General features: G+C 43.5%; 1 protein-coding gene across 1 annotated transcript in view; it reads right to left on the bottom strand.

The window, feature by feature from the left end:
• The window catches only part of LOC120061859 (protein diaphanous homolog 2-like), a 467,422-nt gene that overhangs the window by 226,660 nt on the left and 226,526 nt on the right, over positions 1 to 14,236 (bottom strand). Inside the window, exon 19 of the mRNA XM_039011641.1 lies at positions 3,173 to 3,287. Within this exon, the coding sequence (XP_038867569.1) occupies positions 3,173 to 3,287 (115 nt within the window). The remainder of the gene's footprint in view (positions 1 to 3,172; positions 3,288 to 14,236) is intronic.

The following is a 14,236-nucleotide window of genomic DNA, read 5'->3' as shown; positions in this document are numbered from 1 at the left end:
ACGTGTTAATGTCAACACTGTGCTTCTGGGAATCCAAAGATGAATAGTCGGTATAGAAATGGGGTCAGGCTCTTTGACAAAGGCTGCATAACAGTAACATGTTAAAGCACATCTTACTCTAAAAAATTCTTAGATCTCATGAGTTAAAATGATTCCTATTGTAAAGTGAAGGTAAAAAAAAGAAAAAAGAAAAACAATGGGTGCATCTCGTTTTTTTTGTAAAATACTATCGCTCCCCTCCGCGATACCATCGCACGTCAAAGGCGTTTTCACCCGCTTTTAACTATGTCTTAAAAAGAAAAAAAAGAGAACGGTACTCAGGATATCAAACATTAAACAGCATTTTTCATTCATGAGTGTATCGTGTTCTGTTTCAACAATAGAGGGAAAAGAGCTGAATCTGTGAACATGCTGCGGGCGTAATTGATAGGGATCCAGCGAAGCCTTTCGAAGCTGCCTGCGGGAACGCAGAGCTTACCTATAGAACCCGACTGCTACATGTATGAGGAAGAATTTGAATTTGAAAAAGACACCGAAAAGAAATGTAAAGCAGAGTTACGCTTCTTAGGACCCTGTAAAACGCAAATAAAGGAAACATAACAACTATAAGAATGTAATTTAAAGAGAAAATGCAAATTAAAAGAAAATGGAATACAGTAATAAATATTGCATAATATTGTATTAATAAGTATTGTTCTTTTTTTTTTTGCAGGATCTGTATCCCTTGTTTGTCCGAGGTGAAAATGGATAGGAATTACACTTCTGAAAGAAGAGACAAGTGCAGCACACAAAAGCTACTATTAATTATTGCTGGTGTAAATTAGGAACCATGTTTCTCCACCGGAATGCTATGGTTTCCTTGTTTGCGTGTTATGTTCTTGTGATCTCTTCCTCCCTTGCTGATGCCATGTTAAAAACCAAGCACCTGGCAGAGAACAAAGCAAAAACACCTATTTTTCTCTCTCTCTCTCTTTAAGACCCTGTGGATGTTTTCAGGCGTTGCTGAAGAGCAGAGGAACTGCGGAAGAACAGACAGTCGGTGAATCCCAAACTACCCCCTCGCCCCTACCAACTCGCTCTGAGGGCCCTCCGTTGTCATGTGTTGCTGACGAAACTCAGAGGTTGAATTCCAAAGGTTGGTGATGGGATCAATAAACCCATCAACTTAGGGACAGACTCCAGACTTGAATGACGCAATTCATGTTCCACTTTTAAATGTGAGCATGAAAATCAAATTAACAAATTGTTTAAAAAAATATAAACCTCAGTAACAGTTAAACATTTAATTACATGTGTCAAGTCTGGAAATCAGACAAACAAATGCACAATGCATATAATTAGGCACGCCGATCCATTCTTTTGTATGAAATTGCGCAAACATATTGCAGTGCGTGTCAGGGATAGCACTTGGCTCTGAAGCCTGCAACCTTGTTGGCTCAGTCGAAGTGGCCATCTGAGGGTCTAATTAGCCCCTACGCCCTTGATAATTTTCACTCCCTCAGCTTTGGGACACTTGTGCAAATGGCGGTGGTGCGGGTAAACGTATCAATGGAGGGGCAAGGGGAAGGTGGTGATTTGGGATTCAGCCTGTGTCTTGTCGTCTCTCCTGCAGAGAGAGCAGTGACATGGCTCTTGGCCTTTACCTTTTGCTTCATTAAGCCCAGCTAAATTTGCTCCCTCGTTCCCGCTATTATTCTCTCCGTCTGCATTGTGCCAGCCAATCACATCCCAGCTTAAGGGCTACATTGCTGTTTATTTCATGGAGCACCAGAGAGATTAGTTTTGTTATGTAGTCTTCAGGGGAGAGAAGGAGTGGAGAGGAAAGGAGGGGAGAGGAGTAGAGTAGGAGCGGAGAGGAGGAGCAGAGAAGAGAGGAGAGGAGAAATGCCAACAGTCTGGCTTGTGTCCTGACAGACAGTGAGGAGACACGGATAGTCAACAGGATTGGGGTCAATTTCACAAATGAATTTCTAATTCAACTCTCCCTGTAAATTCCATTTAATTCAATTCAAATTACAGGTCAGTCTTAGAATTCAGAAATAATTAAATTTCTCTGAATTGCAATGTTAGGTCAATTCCAAGAATTAAATTCCCAATTCCAATATTATCCCCAACAATTCCACAAATTCCCATTTTAATGAAATTCCCTCAGGCTTTCCGGCTGATCATGTCATTGTTCAGATTGCATAGCTATACTAGAAATATAGGAAAGAAGATTGACATCCTACCGTAATATTTTAGACTATGTGCTTTCACTCCACTGTACTGGGAAATGTACAAATATTGAACATTACATTTTGAGTCCAAACAGTCTAATTCAATTCCAATTCCGTTACTTGAAGAACAACATTTGAATTTGAATTTGACTTCAAGAGTAAATTGGAATTGATCTCAACCCTGGAAGTCATCACACCCACCAACTCAGAGAAGACCTGTAATTCCAGTTCTGTATGACAGAGGTCCTTCAGTTTACCCCTACGCTCCCACTAGGGCAGGAATTACAACCACCACACACCCTCTCCCTCAAAAAACAAACTCGCTTTCCTTCGGCTTGTGTTATTCATCAGCAAGTTAGGTAGTCTGGATGTGGATCTCAGAAACAAACTGAGAAGATAAACTCCCAGAGCTTCCTTCACTGGGTCTCCCTTTGGAGGAGCATCTACTGGACTGGAAAAGGCTGTGCCAAGTCAAGTGTGACTGTCCTCAGTTCAGTCACACACATGCATACAAACACACAAAGATATATGCAAACGCATAAATACACCTACACAGAGAAATGCAATAACATTTAACTTTTTTTGCAAGAATTCACATTGTGTAGGAGTCATTTTCATCACGTGCACACACACACACACACACACACACACACACCGAAAGTCACTCAACAAATACAAAGAATCCCTACTGTATCTCCAGCTTCGAAACCCTGACACACAACCCTAATTGGCTCAGAGAGATTTCAACACACAACCATCCACAGCCGGAATGTTCAAAGACACAAGAAAAGGAGGATGGTTTTAACGATAATCAACATTTCACGGAGACAAATTGTTTCCTAAAGTGTCTGGAGATCAAAGCCACTTGGTTTCCCAGAGCCGGGTGGCCAAACAAAGTGTGTGTGTGTGTATATTCATTAGTAAAGGAGTGCAGAGGCCTAATGGGGCCTGCTTACCTTTGGTCCTGGAGGAAAAGCTGAGGGAGAGCTGGGCAAAAAGGTCTTGGTTCTCAAACTTCTCGTCTTTGACTTTGATCCAGAAGCAATTCTCTGCCATTTCCTGAGGTACTATCTGCAACAACACAATGAGGATTAATTTATCGCAAGGTGCAATCAGAGGTTGTCATTCTATCCACAGCCGGTCTGGCTACCACTCCACTTAAATGTCATTTCTTCAAACCCCACTCATTTTGTGTGTGTGTGTGTGTGTGTGTGTGTGTGTGTGTGTGTGTGTGTGTGTGTGTGTGTGTGTGTGTGTGTGTGTGTGTGTGTGTGTGTGTGTGTGTGTGTGTGTGTGTGTGTGTGTGTGTGTGTGTGTGTGGTGATCACCCGTCACCCATTGCACTCCATTGATATGCGCCAAACACAGCACAAACCAAAAAAATATTAATGGATTAAAATGACTAGAACAAATAGTCCAATGTATCAGTTTCTCTTAAGGTTGAGACGCTTGACAACTTCGCTGCATGAGAGTTGATGAAGAAGCTATTACATCAATACTGGAAGTCAAATGATAATGCAACATTAATAACATGGAAGAATCAAATGCTTTATTATTTAAATATCGAAAGAAATCTGGCTACAGACAGAAACATAACACAATTTGAAATCATATGGGGCAGAGTCTTACAAGTATTAGAAACATCATTGGGTGTGGATAGGGTGAGAATGTGGGACTGAGCAAGTGTGATGTCATTAATGTTTGTGGAAATGTATGTATGTAAATGTTAAGTTGTTTATAGTTTTTTTCTATGTATGTTTTTTTTTTATTGTACAAAACACACACACACAAAAAAGCACTACATGACGAAAAGTATGTGGACAACTGCTTGTTGAACATCTCATTCCAAAATCATGGGCATTAAAATGGAGCTGGTCCACCCTTTGCTGCTATAACAGCCTCTACTCTTCTGTGAAGGCTTTCCACTAGATGTTGGAACGTTGCTGTGGGGACATGCTTCCATTTAGCCAGAAGAGCATTGGTCGGGCACTGATGTTAGGCGATTAGGCCTGGCTCGCAGTCGGCGTTCTAATTCATCCCAAAAGTGTTCGATCAGGTTGATGTCAGCGCTCTGTGCAGTCCAGTCAAGTTCTTCCACATCGATCTCAACAAACCATTTCTGTATGGACTTGCTTTCCTGAAACAGGAAAGGGCCTTCCCCAAATGTTTGCCACAAAGTTGGAAGCACAGAATTGTCTAGAATGTAATTGTATGCTGTAGTGTAAAGATTTCCCTTCACTGGAACTAAGGGGCCTAGCCTGAACCATGAAAAACAGTCCCAGACCGTTATTCCTCCTCTACTAAACTTTACAGTTGGCACTATGCATTCGGGCAGGGAGTGTCAGCACTTGGTGGTCCAGTTCTGTGAGCTTGTGTGGCCTGCTACTTTGCGGCTGAGACGCTGTTGCTCCTAGACGTTTCCACTTCACAATAACAGCACAGAATTTTTGGGGGACAAACTGATTTGTTGGAGGTGGCATCCTATGACGGTGCCACGTTGAAATTCACTGAACTCTTCAGTAAGGCCATTCTATGTCCAATGTTTGTCTATGGAGATTGAATGGCTGTGTGCTCAATTTTATACACCTGTCAGCAACGGTATGGCTGAAAAAGCCAAATCCACTTACTTTTGTGTGTATATACAGTACCAGTCAAAAAGTGTGGACACACATACTCATTCAAGAGTTTTTATTTATTGTTAATATTTTCTACAGTGTAGAATAATAGTGAAGACATCAAAACTATGAAATAACACACATGGAATCATGTAGTAACCAAAAAAGTGGTAAACAAATCAAATATATATTTTATATTTAAGATTCTTCAATGTAGCCACCCTTCGCCTTAATGACAGCTTTGTACACTCTTGGCATTCTCTCAACAGCTTCATGAGGTAGTCACCTGGAATGCATTTCAATTAACAGGTGTGCCTTGTTAAAAGTTAATTTGTGGTATTTCTTTCCTTTTTAATGCATTTGAGCCAATCAGTTGTGTTGTGACAAGGTAGGGGTGGTATACAGAATATAGCCCTATTTGGTAAAAGACCATGTCCATATTATGGCAAGAACAGTTCAAATAAGCAAAGAGAAACGACAGTCCATCATTACTTTAAGACATTCATTTATGAACAAATGTACACAGGTGGTTACATGCAGCTCTCGTTTTGATCACAAAACAAGCACATCTACTCATGCTGTAAACAACAGTCCAGTTCAAAGTGAATGCACAGATCCATATAAGGCAATGACTATTTGCATATAGGCCTACAGCAGCTCTGATTGTTCAAGACCCGCGTAACACATCACAGTAAAATAGAAGGATATATTGCAAAATGACATAGTAAAATTGTAGTGTACTGGGAAATATGGGTTAGTCTGTGGACATCTGAGGGTAGGAATTAAGATTAGAGTGTACTGTATATGTGAGTGAAAATAGCTGTAAGTAGCAATCAAAAGCCCTAGACTAACACTGAGGTATGTGTTAAACTATGTGCTAAACTAAAGGACAGATCTACCATACACAGGGCTATTGCAACAAACTCCGAGGCTACGGCCGAGGACATGAACACTTACAAGATGTCCTGCTATGATTCTCCACAGAACCATCAAACAGGCAAAAGGACAATATAGGGACAAAGTGGAATCCTATTACACCGGCACCGACGTTCGGCGCATGTGGCAGGGGCTACAGTGCATTACGGATTACAAAAGTAGACCTAGCCGTGATCTATCCAATGATGTGTCTGTACCATGCACGAGGGCCCCCGCCATCCCAGAGGACAGGGTGATCTCACTCTCCGAGGCCGACGTGAGTAAGGTTTTTAATCTGGTCAACACATACTGATGGTACTCCAGGGTGCGTTCTCAGAACATGCGCAGACCAGCTGGCAGGCCTCTTCACAGTCCTTTTTCAACCTCTCCTTGTTCCAGTCTTTAATCCCCACATGTCTCAACCTGACCACCATCATTCCTGTTCCCAAAAACTCTAAGGCTACCTGCAACAATGACTACCACCCTGTAGAACTAATATGTGTAATCCTGAAGTGCTTTGAAAGCATGGAAAATCACCTCACTCAAATGTGCATACCGCCCCAACAGATCTACAGACTATGCAATCTCAATTGCACTCAACACTGCCCTCGACCATGTGAAAATGATATTTGTTGACTACAGCTCGGCGTAGTGTCATCGAAGCTCGTCACCGAGCTTGGTACCCTGGGACTGAACACCTCCCTCTGCAACTGGATCCTGGACTTCCTGATGGGCCGACCCCAGGTGGTGAGAGTAGGCAACACCTCCACCATGCGGACTCTCAACACAGGGGCCTCTCAGGGGTGTGTGCTTAGCTCCCTCATGTACTCCTTGTTGACCCACAACTGTGTGGCCACGCACGACTCCAAATTCATCATCTTGTTTGCCTGATAACCAACAGGGAGGAGGTCAGAGAACTGGCTGTGTGGTGCCCCCAACAACAACCTCTCCCTTAGCATCAGCAAGACCAAGGAGCTGATTGTGGACTACAGGAAACAGGAGGGTGGGGGTGCGCACCCCCATCCACATTGACAGAGTCACAGTGGAGAGGATCAAGAGCTTCAAGTTCCTCGGTGTCCACATCACTGAAGACTTAACATGGTCCTCTCACACCAGAACAGTCGTGAAAAAGGAACGGCAACATAGGCTGAAAAAATGTGGCTTGGCCCTCAGCTGCAACATTGAGAGCATCCTGACTGACTGTATCACCATCTGGTATGGCAACTGGCCCCGCACATCATTGGTGGCGAGTTCCCAGCCATCCAGGACGTACATGCCAGGTGGTGTCTGAGAAAGGCCTGAAAAATTGCCAGATTCCAGCCCCCCGAGACATGGACAGTTCTCCATGCTCCCATCCGGCAGGCAGTACCGGTGCATCAAGGCTCAGACAAACAGAATCCTTAACAGCTTATTCCCCTGGACTGCTATAAGACTGCTATATGGCTAACATCTACTGCTCTCCCTCTCCCACAGACTATCCACACTGACTCGATGCCCACCCACGTCCATACCCACTCAGACACAACCTACGCTGCTGTTAAAATGATTTTTGATTCGATGTATTATTCCATTAAGCTGCTGTCCATTGATTATTGATTGCCGTTACCATTAGTATTGATCCTGCTAAAGATCATTATTACTCTTGTTCACATGTGTAACGGATTTCCTCCTCCTCTTCATACGAAGAGGAGGAGTAGTGATTCGACCAAAATGCAGCGTGGTTATGTGACATAATGATTTATTAAACAAGACGAAGACGAAACGAAATACACTTGATAAACTACAAAACAAATAAACGATGTAGACAGACCTGGACACGAACTTACATATAACGTGAAGAACGCATGAACAGGAAACAGACTACATACAAAAACGAACGAACGAACGATACCGAAACAGTCCCGTGTGGCGTAACATACAGACACTGACACAGGAGACAACCACCCACAACAATCAATGTGAAAACACCTACCTTAATATGGCTCTCAATCAGAGGAAATGAAAACCACCTGCCTCTAATTGAGAGCCATATCAGGTCACCCATTTACCAACATAGAAACACAAAACATAGACTGCCCACCCAAACTCACATCCTGACCAACTAACACATACAAAACTAACAGAAAACAGGTCAGGAACGTGACAACATGTATATATTGACATTACTATATTACCAAGTATTTATATATTCCTAATACCAGTAACTGTTTAGCCCTGTTTACATGTATAGTATATCCTACTACCAGTCATATTTTGTGTATATATCCACCTCAACCACTCCAGTACCCCTGCACATTGAATAAGGTACTGGAAATGACCTGTATATGCTAGTGATTTTAAACACCTTCATACTGTTAATGTCTCCCAGTAGTTATAAAAAGTCAAGCACGAGAGGAGAGAAGAAATTGTAACATTCTTTAGGCCTATAAAAGAATTGAAGTTATATTTTATCGCCGACCCGTAGGCATACTCACTGCCAATGAATGAATTGTGTTGGATAAACTAATGCAACACAACATGTTCCGTTTACCAAAAATTCTAATCGTTAATAATACAACTACCAATAATAATAATCCTACAATATTATGCTGAGATATTGTGAAAATGTATAATGTATTAGCCATTGATATGAAAACTGTTGAGCAGTGTTGATAGTGATATTGAGGAAATTTAAAGTTGAATTAATCAAATAACTGTTTAGATACATTTTGGATTTCATTGTTACAGCCCAGGCTCAAAAACCTTTCAGGCCCTCATTCTCGAGACAGCTTAAGCTGGAGTGACGTACACCCAGAGCTCTGCAAAACTCAGCTGTGTGAGTAACAGTACTTAATGACAAGCTATAGGCCCTCTGCCTAGTTTGAAGGTGATCTGCCTTAGAAGCCAGCGTCGGCATATTGTAAAGTTAGTGCGTCTTTTTGTCCGTTTGAAAGTTCACATGCCAGTGTTTATCAACATACAGTGCATTCGGAAAGTATTGAGGCCCCTTGACTTTTTCCGCATTTTGTTATGTTACAACCTTATTCTCAAATGGATTGAACTAAAAAAAAATCCTCATCAATCAAATCCCGATAATTACAAAGCAAAAACAGTTTATATTTTTTTATTTTGCAAATGAATAAAAAAAATAAAAAAATAAACTTTATTACATAATTACTCAGACCCTTTGGTATGAGAATCGAAATTGAGCTCAGGTGCATCCTGTTTCCATCTATCATCCTACAACTTCATTGGTGTCCATCTGTGGTAAATTCAATTGATTGGACATGATTTGTAAAGGCACACGCTTTTCTATATACGGTGCCACAGTTGACAATGCATGTCAGAGCAAAAACCAAGCCATGAGGTCGAATGAATTGTACGTAGACCTCAGAGACAGCATTGTGTCGAGGCACAGATCTGGGGAAGGGTACCAAAACATGTCTGCAGCATTGAAGGTCCCCAAGAATACAGTGGCCTCCGTCATTCTTAAATGGAAGAAGTTTGGAACCACAAATAATTTTTCTAAAGCTGGCCGCCCGGCCAAACTGAGCAATCGGGGGAGAAGGGCCTTGGAGGTGACCAATAATGCAATGGTCACTGACAGAGGTAGAGAGTTCCTCTGTGGAGATGGGAAAACCTTCCTGAAGGACAACCATCTCTGCAGCACTCCAACAATCACACTTTTATGGTAGAGTGGCCAGACAGACTTTTACTCCTCAGTAAAAGGCACGACAGCCCGCTTGGAGTTTGCCAAAAGGCACCTAAAGGAGTCTCAGACCATGAGAAACAAGATTACCTGGTCTGATGAAACCAAGATTGAACTCTTTGACCTGAATGCCAAGCGTCACGTCTGGAGGAAACCTGGCACCATCCCTACGGTGAAGCGGGTGGCAGCATCATGCTGTGGGGATGTTTTTCAGCGGCAGGGACTGGTAGACTAGTCAGGATTTGAGGGAAAGAGGAACGGAGCAAAGTACAGAGAGATCCTTGATGAAAACCTGCTCCAGAGCACTCAGGACATCATACTGGGGCGAAGGTTCACCTTCTTGGCACACAGCCAAGACAACGCAGGAGTGGCTTCGCAACAAGTCTCTGAAAGTCTTTGAGTGGCCCAGCCAGAGCCCGGACTTGAGGACACGACCGAACATCTCTGGAGAGACCTGAAAATAGCTGTGCAGCAACACTCCCAATCTAAACTGACTGAGCTTGAGAGGATCTGCAGAGAAGAATGGGAGAAACTACCAAAATACAGGTGTGCCAAGCTTGTAGTGTCATACCCAAGAAGATTCAACGCTGTAATCGCTGCCGAAGGAAAATGTATGTAAATGTCATATTTCAATTTTAGTTTTTAGTTTTTCTTTGCATAAATGTCAAAATATTTTTCTTTGTCATTATGGGGTATTGTGTGTAGATTGATGAGGAAACAAATCCATTTAATCCATTTTAGAATAAGTCTGTAACGTAAGAAAATGAGAAAGAAGCTAAGGGGTCTGAATACTCTCCGAATGCACTGTATTGTACATATTTTGGATCTAGCTTTATTAATCTATCCTGCAACCTAAATACCACTACTTTGTCTTGGTTTGGGGCACAAAAAAATAAACAAACCAAAATCACCAAAGATTTGCAAGGGTTCACATATGTTGGTGTTAGTTTGTGGTTTACATATATTTTCCTTTCACATCAGCATAGGTACTAGCTCTCACAGTTCATTAAAACACGAGACAGAAAGCCTTATCACCAAGAGGGCCATCTCTTGATTACATAAATGTGACGGTGCCAAATAATTAGGTGCGCCTAGAAGACCCCAGCCAAAATTGAGACTCTTGTTGAATTCTCCCGAGGAAAATTGAGACGCCTTTTAAATCGGCACACACGCAGAACAAAACGGCCCCTTTGTTTACCGTGGCTCCTACCGTGGCCCGCCGTAACGTACAGTGGCCCCGATGGCGGGCTTCTGTACATACAGAATGGCAATAACCACCTCTTGCTGTATTTGCGCTTGATAATTGGCTAGTAATGTGTGTTGCGAAGTCCTTCGGAAGTCCATTACGGGTCGTGTTGAGTGCTGCAGACTGTGACGACACTCTGAGAGACGCACTGTTACGGCACTCAGTGTGGGGCCAACACAAGTGGCGTCTCATTGCAGCCTGTGTTATTAGCCCCTCGACAAGACGAAGTGACGCGAGTTGCAAGGGCGGGCGATTATACAGGCGATTAAAGAAACACAAGTAAACGAAAGTGAGTGCAGCTCGGTGCAAAGTGCCGTAATGGTGGCCATGGGTGAGATAATGGAGAGTAGGGCCAATGAGAATAGGAAAGAGTGTGAGGGCTGTTGTGGTGATGGCCTGATGGAATACTGTAGTGCCTGTGGGCCGCTCTCCCCCTCATAGGCCCATTCCGGGCACTATGGAGTGGCCTACTCCAGCCCTACTGTAACTAATTCACATCAGGTCCTGACACTGTGGATCTGCTCTGCAAACAATAGTGTACAGTATCATGTGTATGCTTATAACAGAAGTTATATTCGAAGTGAGCCAATGTACAGCTGAACACTGCAAAATGTCCATTGGATGTTGTGCTAAATGAAGCAACATGAAAAGCGTGGAACAGCAGAGGGTTGAACATTACATGCTGCTGTGATGTAGGATTTGAGGCTGAGTTTACACAGGCAGCCCAATTCTGATATTTTGGCACCAATTGGTCTTTTGACCAAACAGATAATAATTAGTCCGGAGATCATTATTGGGCTGCCTGTGAAAACGCAGCCTTAGATGTAGACATTGTGATGAATCCCTGAATTAATGGACACATACTGTCATTGAAGTAAAATACAATTAGCATACCATATGGAACAATGCCGTTTGAGTATTAATCACTTGCGTATTTAACTTACACTGGTTGACTCATATGACAGGAGAAAATGATAATTGGACACAACACTCCTACTCTTTGGAAGCTAGAGGTTACTCATGCCATGTAAAGTTTGATGGCCATTGACAAGGCCACCTGCTGTGAATGCAGTTCACCTGCGGATGAAGGATGAATGAGCTGCAACTGTGAACTTGAGTGAGTTGAGTGCAATGAGGTGCAGTGTCTTCGGAAAGTTCAGACCCCTTGACTTTTTTCACAACTTGTTATGTTACAGCCTTATTCAAAAATTGATTACACAATTGTTTCCCCCTCATCAATCTACACACAATACCCCATAATGATAAAAACAGTTTTTTTGAAATGTTTGCTAATTTTTATTTGATTTTTTATCACATATCACATTTACATAAACATTACTCAGTACTTTGTTGAAGCACCTTTGGCAGCGATAAGAGCGTCGAGTCTTCTTTGGTATGATGGTACAAGCTTGGAACACCTGTATTTGGGGAGTTTCTTCTCTTCTTCATTGCAGATCCTCTCAAGCTCTGCCAGGTTGGATGGGGAGCTTTGCTGCACAGCTATTTTCAGGTCTTTCCAGAGATGTTCGATTGGGTTCAAGCCGGGCTCTGGATGGGCCACTCAAGGATATTCAGGGACTTGTGCCAAAGCCACTCCTGTGTTGTCTTGGCTGTGTGCTTAGGGTCGTTGTCCTGTTGGAAGGTGAACCTTAGCCTCAGTCTAAGGTCCTGAGCGCTCTGGAGCAAGTTTTCATCAAGGATCTTTCTGTACTTTGCTCCGTTCCTCTTTCCCTTGATGCTGACTAGTCCACCAGTCCCTGCCTCTGAAAAACATCCCCACAGCATGATACTGCCACCACCATGCTTCACCGTAGGGATGGTGCCAGGTTTTCTCCAGACGTGACGCCAAAGAGTTCAATCTTGGTTTCATCAGACCAGAGAATCTTGTTTCTCATTCCACCAATTTGGCCTTTATGGTAGAGTCTGGCCACTCTACCATAAAGGCCAAATTGGTGGAATGTTGCAGAGATGTTTGTCCTTCTGGAAGGTTCTCCCATCTCCACAGAGAAACTATAGAGCTCTGACCAAGGCCCTTCTCCCCCAATTGATCTGTTGGGCTGGGCGGCCAGCTCTAGGAAGAGTCTTGGTGGTTCCAAACTTCTTCCATTTAAGAATGATGGAGGCCACTGTGTTCTTGGGGACCTTCAATGCTGCAGACATTTTTTGGTACTCTTCCCCAGATCTGCGCCTCGACACAATTCTGTCTCGGAGCTCTACAGACAATTCCTTTGACCTCATGGCTTGGTTTTTGCTCTGGCATGCACTGTCAACTGTGGGATCTTATATAGACAGGTGTGTGTCTTTTCAAATCATGTCCAATCAATTGAATTTACCACAGGTGGACTCCAATCAAGATGTAGAAACATCAAGAATGCTCAATGGAAATAGGATGCACCGGAGCTCAATTTCGTGTTTCATAGCAAAGGATCTGAATACTTATGTCAATAAGGTATCTGTTTTTTGTTTTAAATAAATATGCAAAAATGTCCCAAAAAGTTTTTTCACTTTGTCATTTTGGGGTATTGTGTGTATATACGTGGAGGAGGCCGTAGGAGGGCAACAACCCAGCAGCAGGACCTACCTCCGCCTTTGTGCAAGGAGGATTAGGAGGAACACTGCCAGAGCCCTGCAAAATGACCTCCAGCAGGCCACAAATGTGCATGTGTCTGCTCAAACGGTCAGAAACAGACTCCATGAGGGGGGTATGAGGGCCCGACGTCCACAGGTGGGGGTTGTGCTTACAGCCCAACACCGTGCAGGACGTTTGGCATTTGCCAGAGAACACCAAGATTCGCCACTGGCGCCCTGTGCTCTTCACAGATGAAAGCAGGTTCACACTGAGCACATGTGACAGACGTGACAGAGTCTGGAGACGCCGTGGAGAACGTTCTGCTGCCTGCAACATCCTCCAGCATGACCGGTTTGGAGGTGGGTCAGTCATGGTGTGGGGTGGCATTTCTTTGTGGGGCCGCACAGCCCTCCATGTGCTCGCCAGAGGTAGCCTGACTGCCATTAGGTACCGAGATGAGATCCTCAGACCCCTTGTGAGACCATATGCTGACACATGCACATTTGTGGCCTGCTGGAGGTCATTTTGCAGGGCTCTGGCAGTGCTCCTCCTTGCACAAAGGCGGAGGTAGCGGTCCTGCTGCTGGGTTGTTGCCCTCCTACGGCCTCCTCCACGTCTCCTGATGTACTGGCCTGTCTCCTGGTAGCGCCTCCATGCTCTGGACACTACGCTGACAGACACAGCAAACCTTCTTGCCACAGCTCGCATTGATGTGCCATCTTGGATGAGCTGCACTACCTGAGCCACTTGTGTGGGTTGTAGACTCCGTCTCATGCTACCACTAGAGTGAAAGCACCGCCAGCATTCAAAAGTGACCAAAACATCAGCCAGGAAGCATAGGAACTGAGAAGTGGTCTGTGGTCACCACCTGCAGAACCACTCCTTTATTGGGGGTGTCTTGCTAATTGCCTATAATTTTCACCTTTTGTCTATTCCATTTGCACAACAGAATGTGCAATTTATTGTCAATCAGTGTTGCTTCCTAAG

This window comes from Salvelinus namaycush, chromosome 17 (genome assembly GCF_016432855.1).
Source record: "Salvelinus namaycush isolate Seneca chromosome 17, SaNama_1.0, whole genome shotgun sequence".
Lineage (NCBI taxonomy): Eukaryota > Metazoa > Chordata > Actinopteri > Salmoniformes > Salmonidae > Salvelinus > Salvelinus namaycush.
Note: the sequence above shows the minus strand (reverse complement) of the source record. Positions and strands in the feature narration are given on the sequence as shown.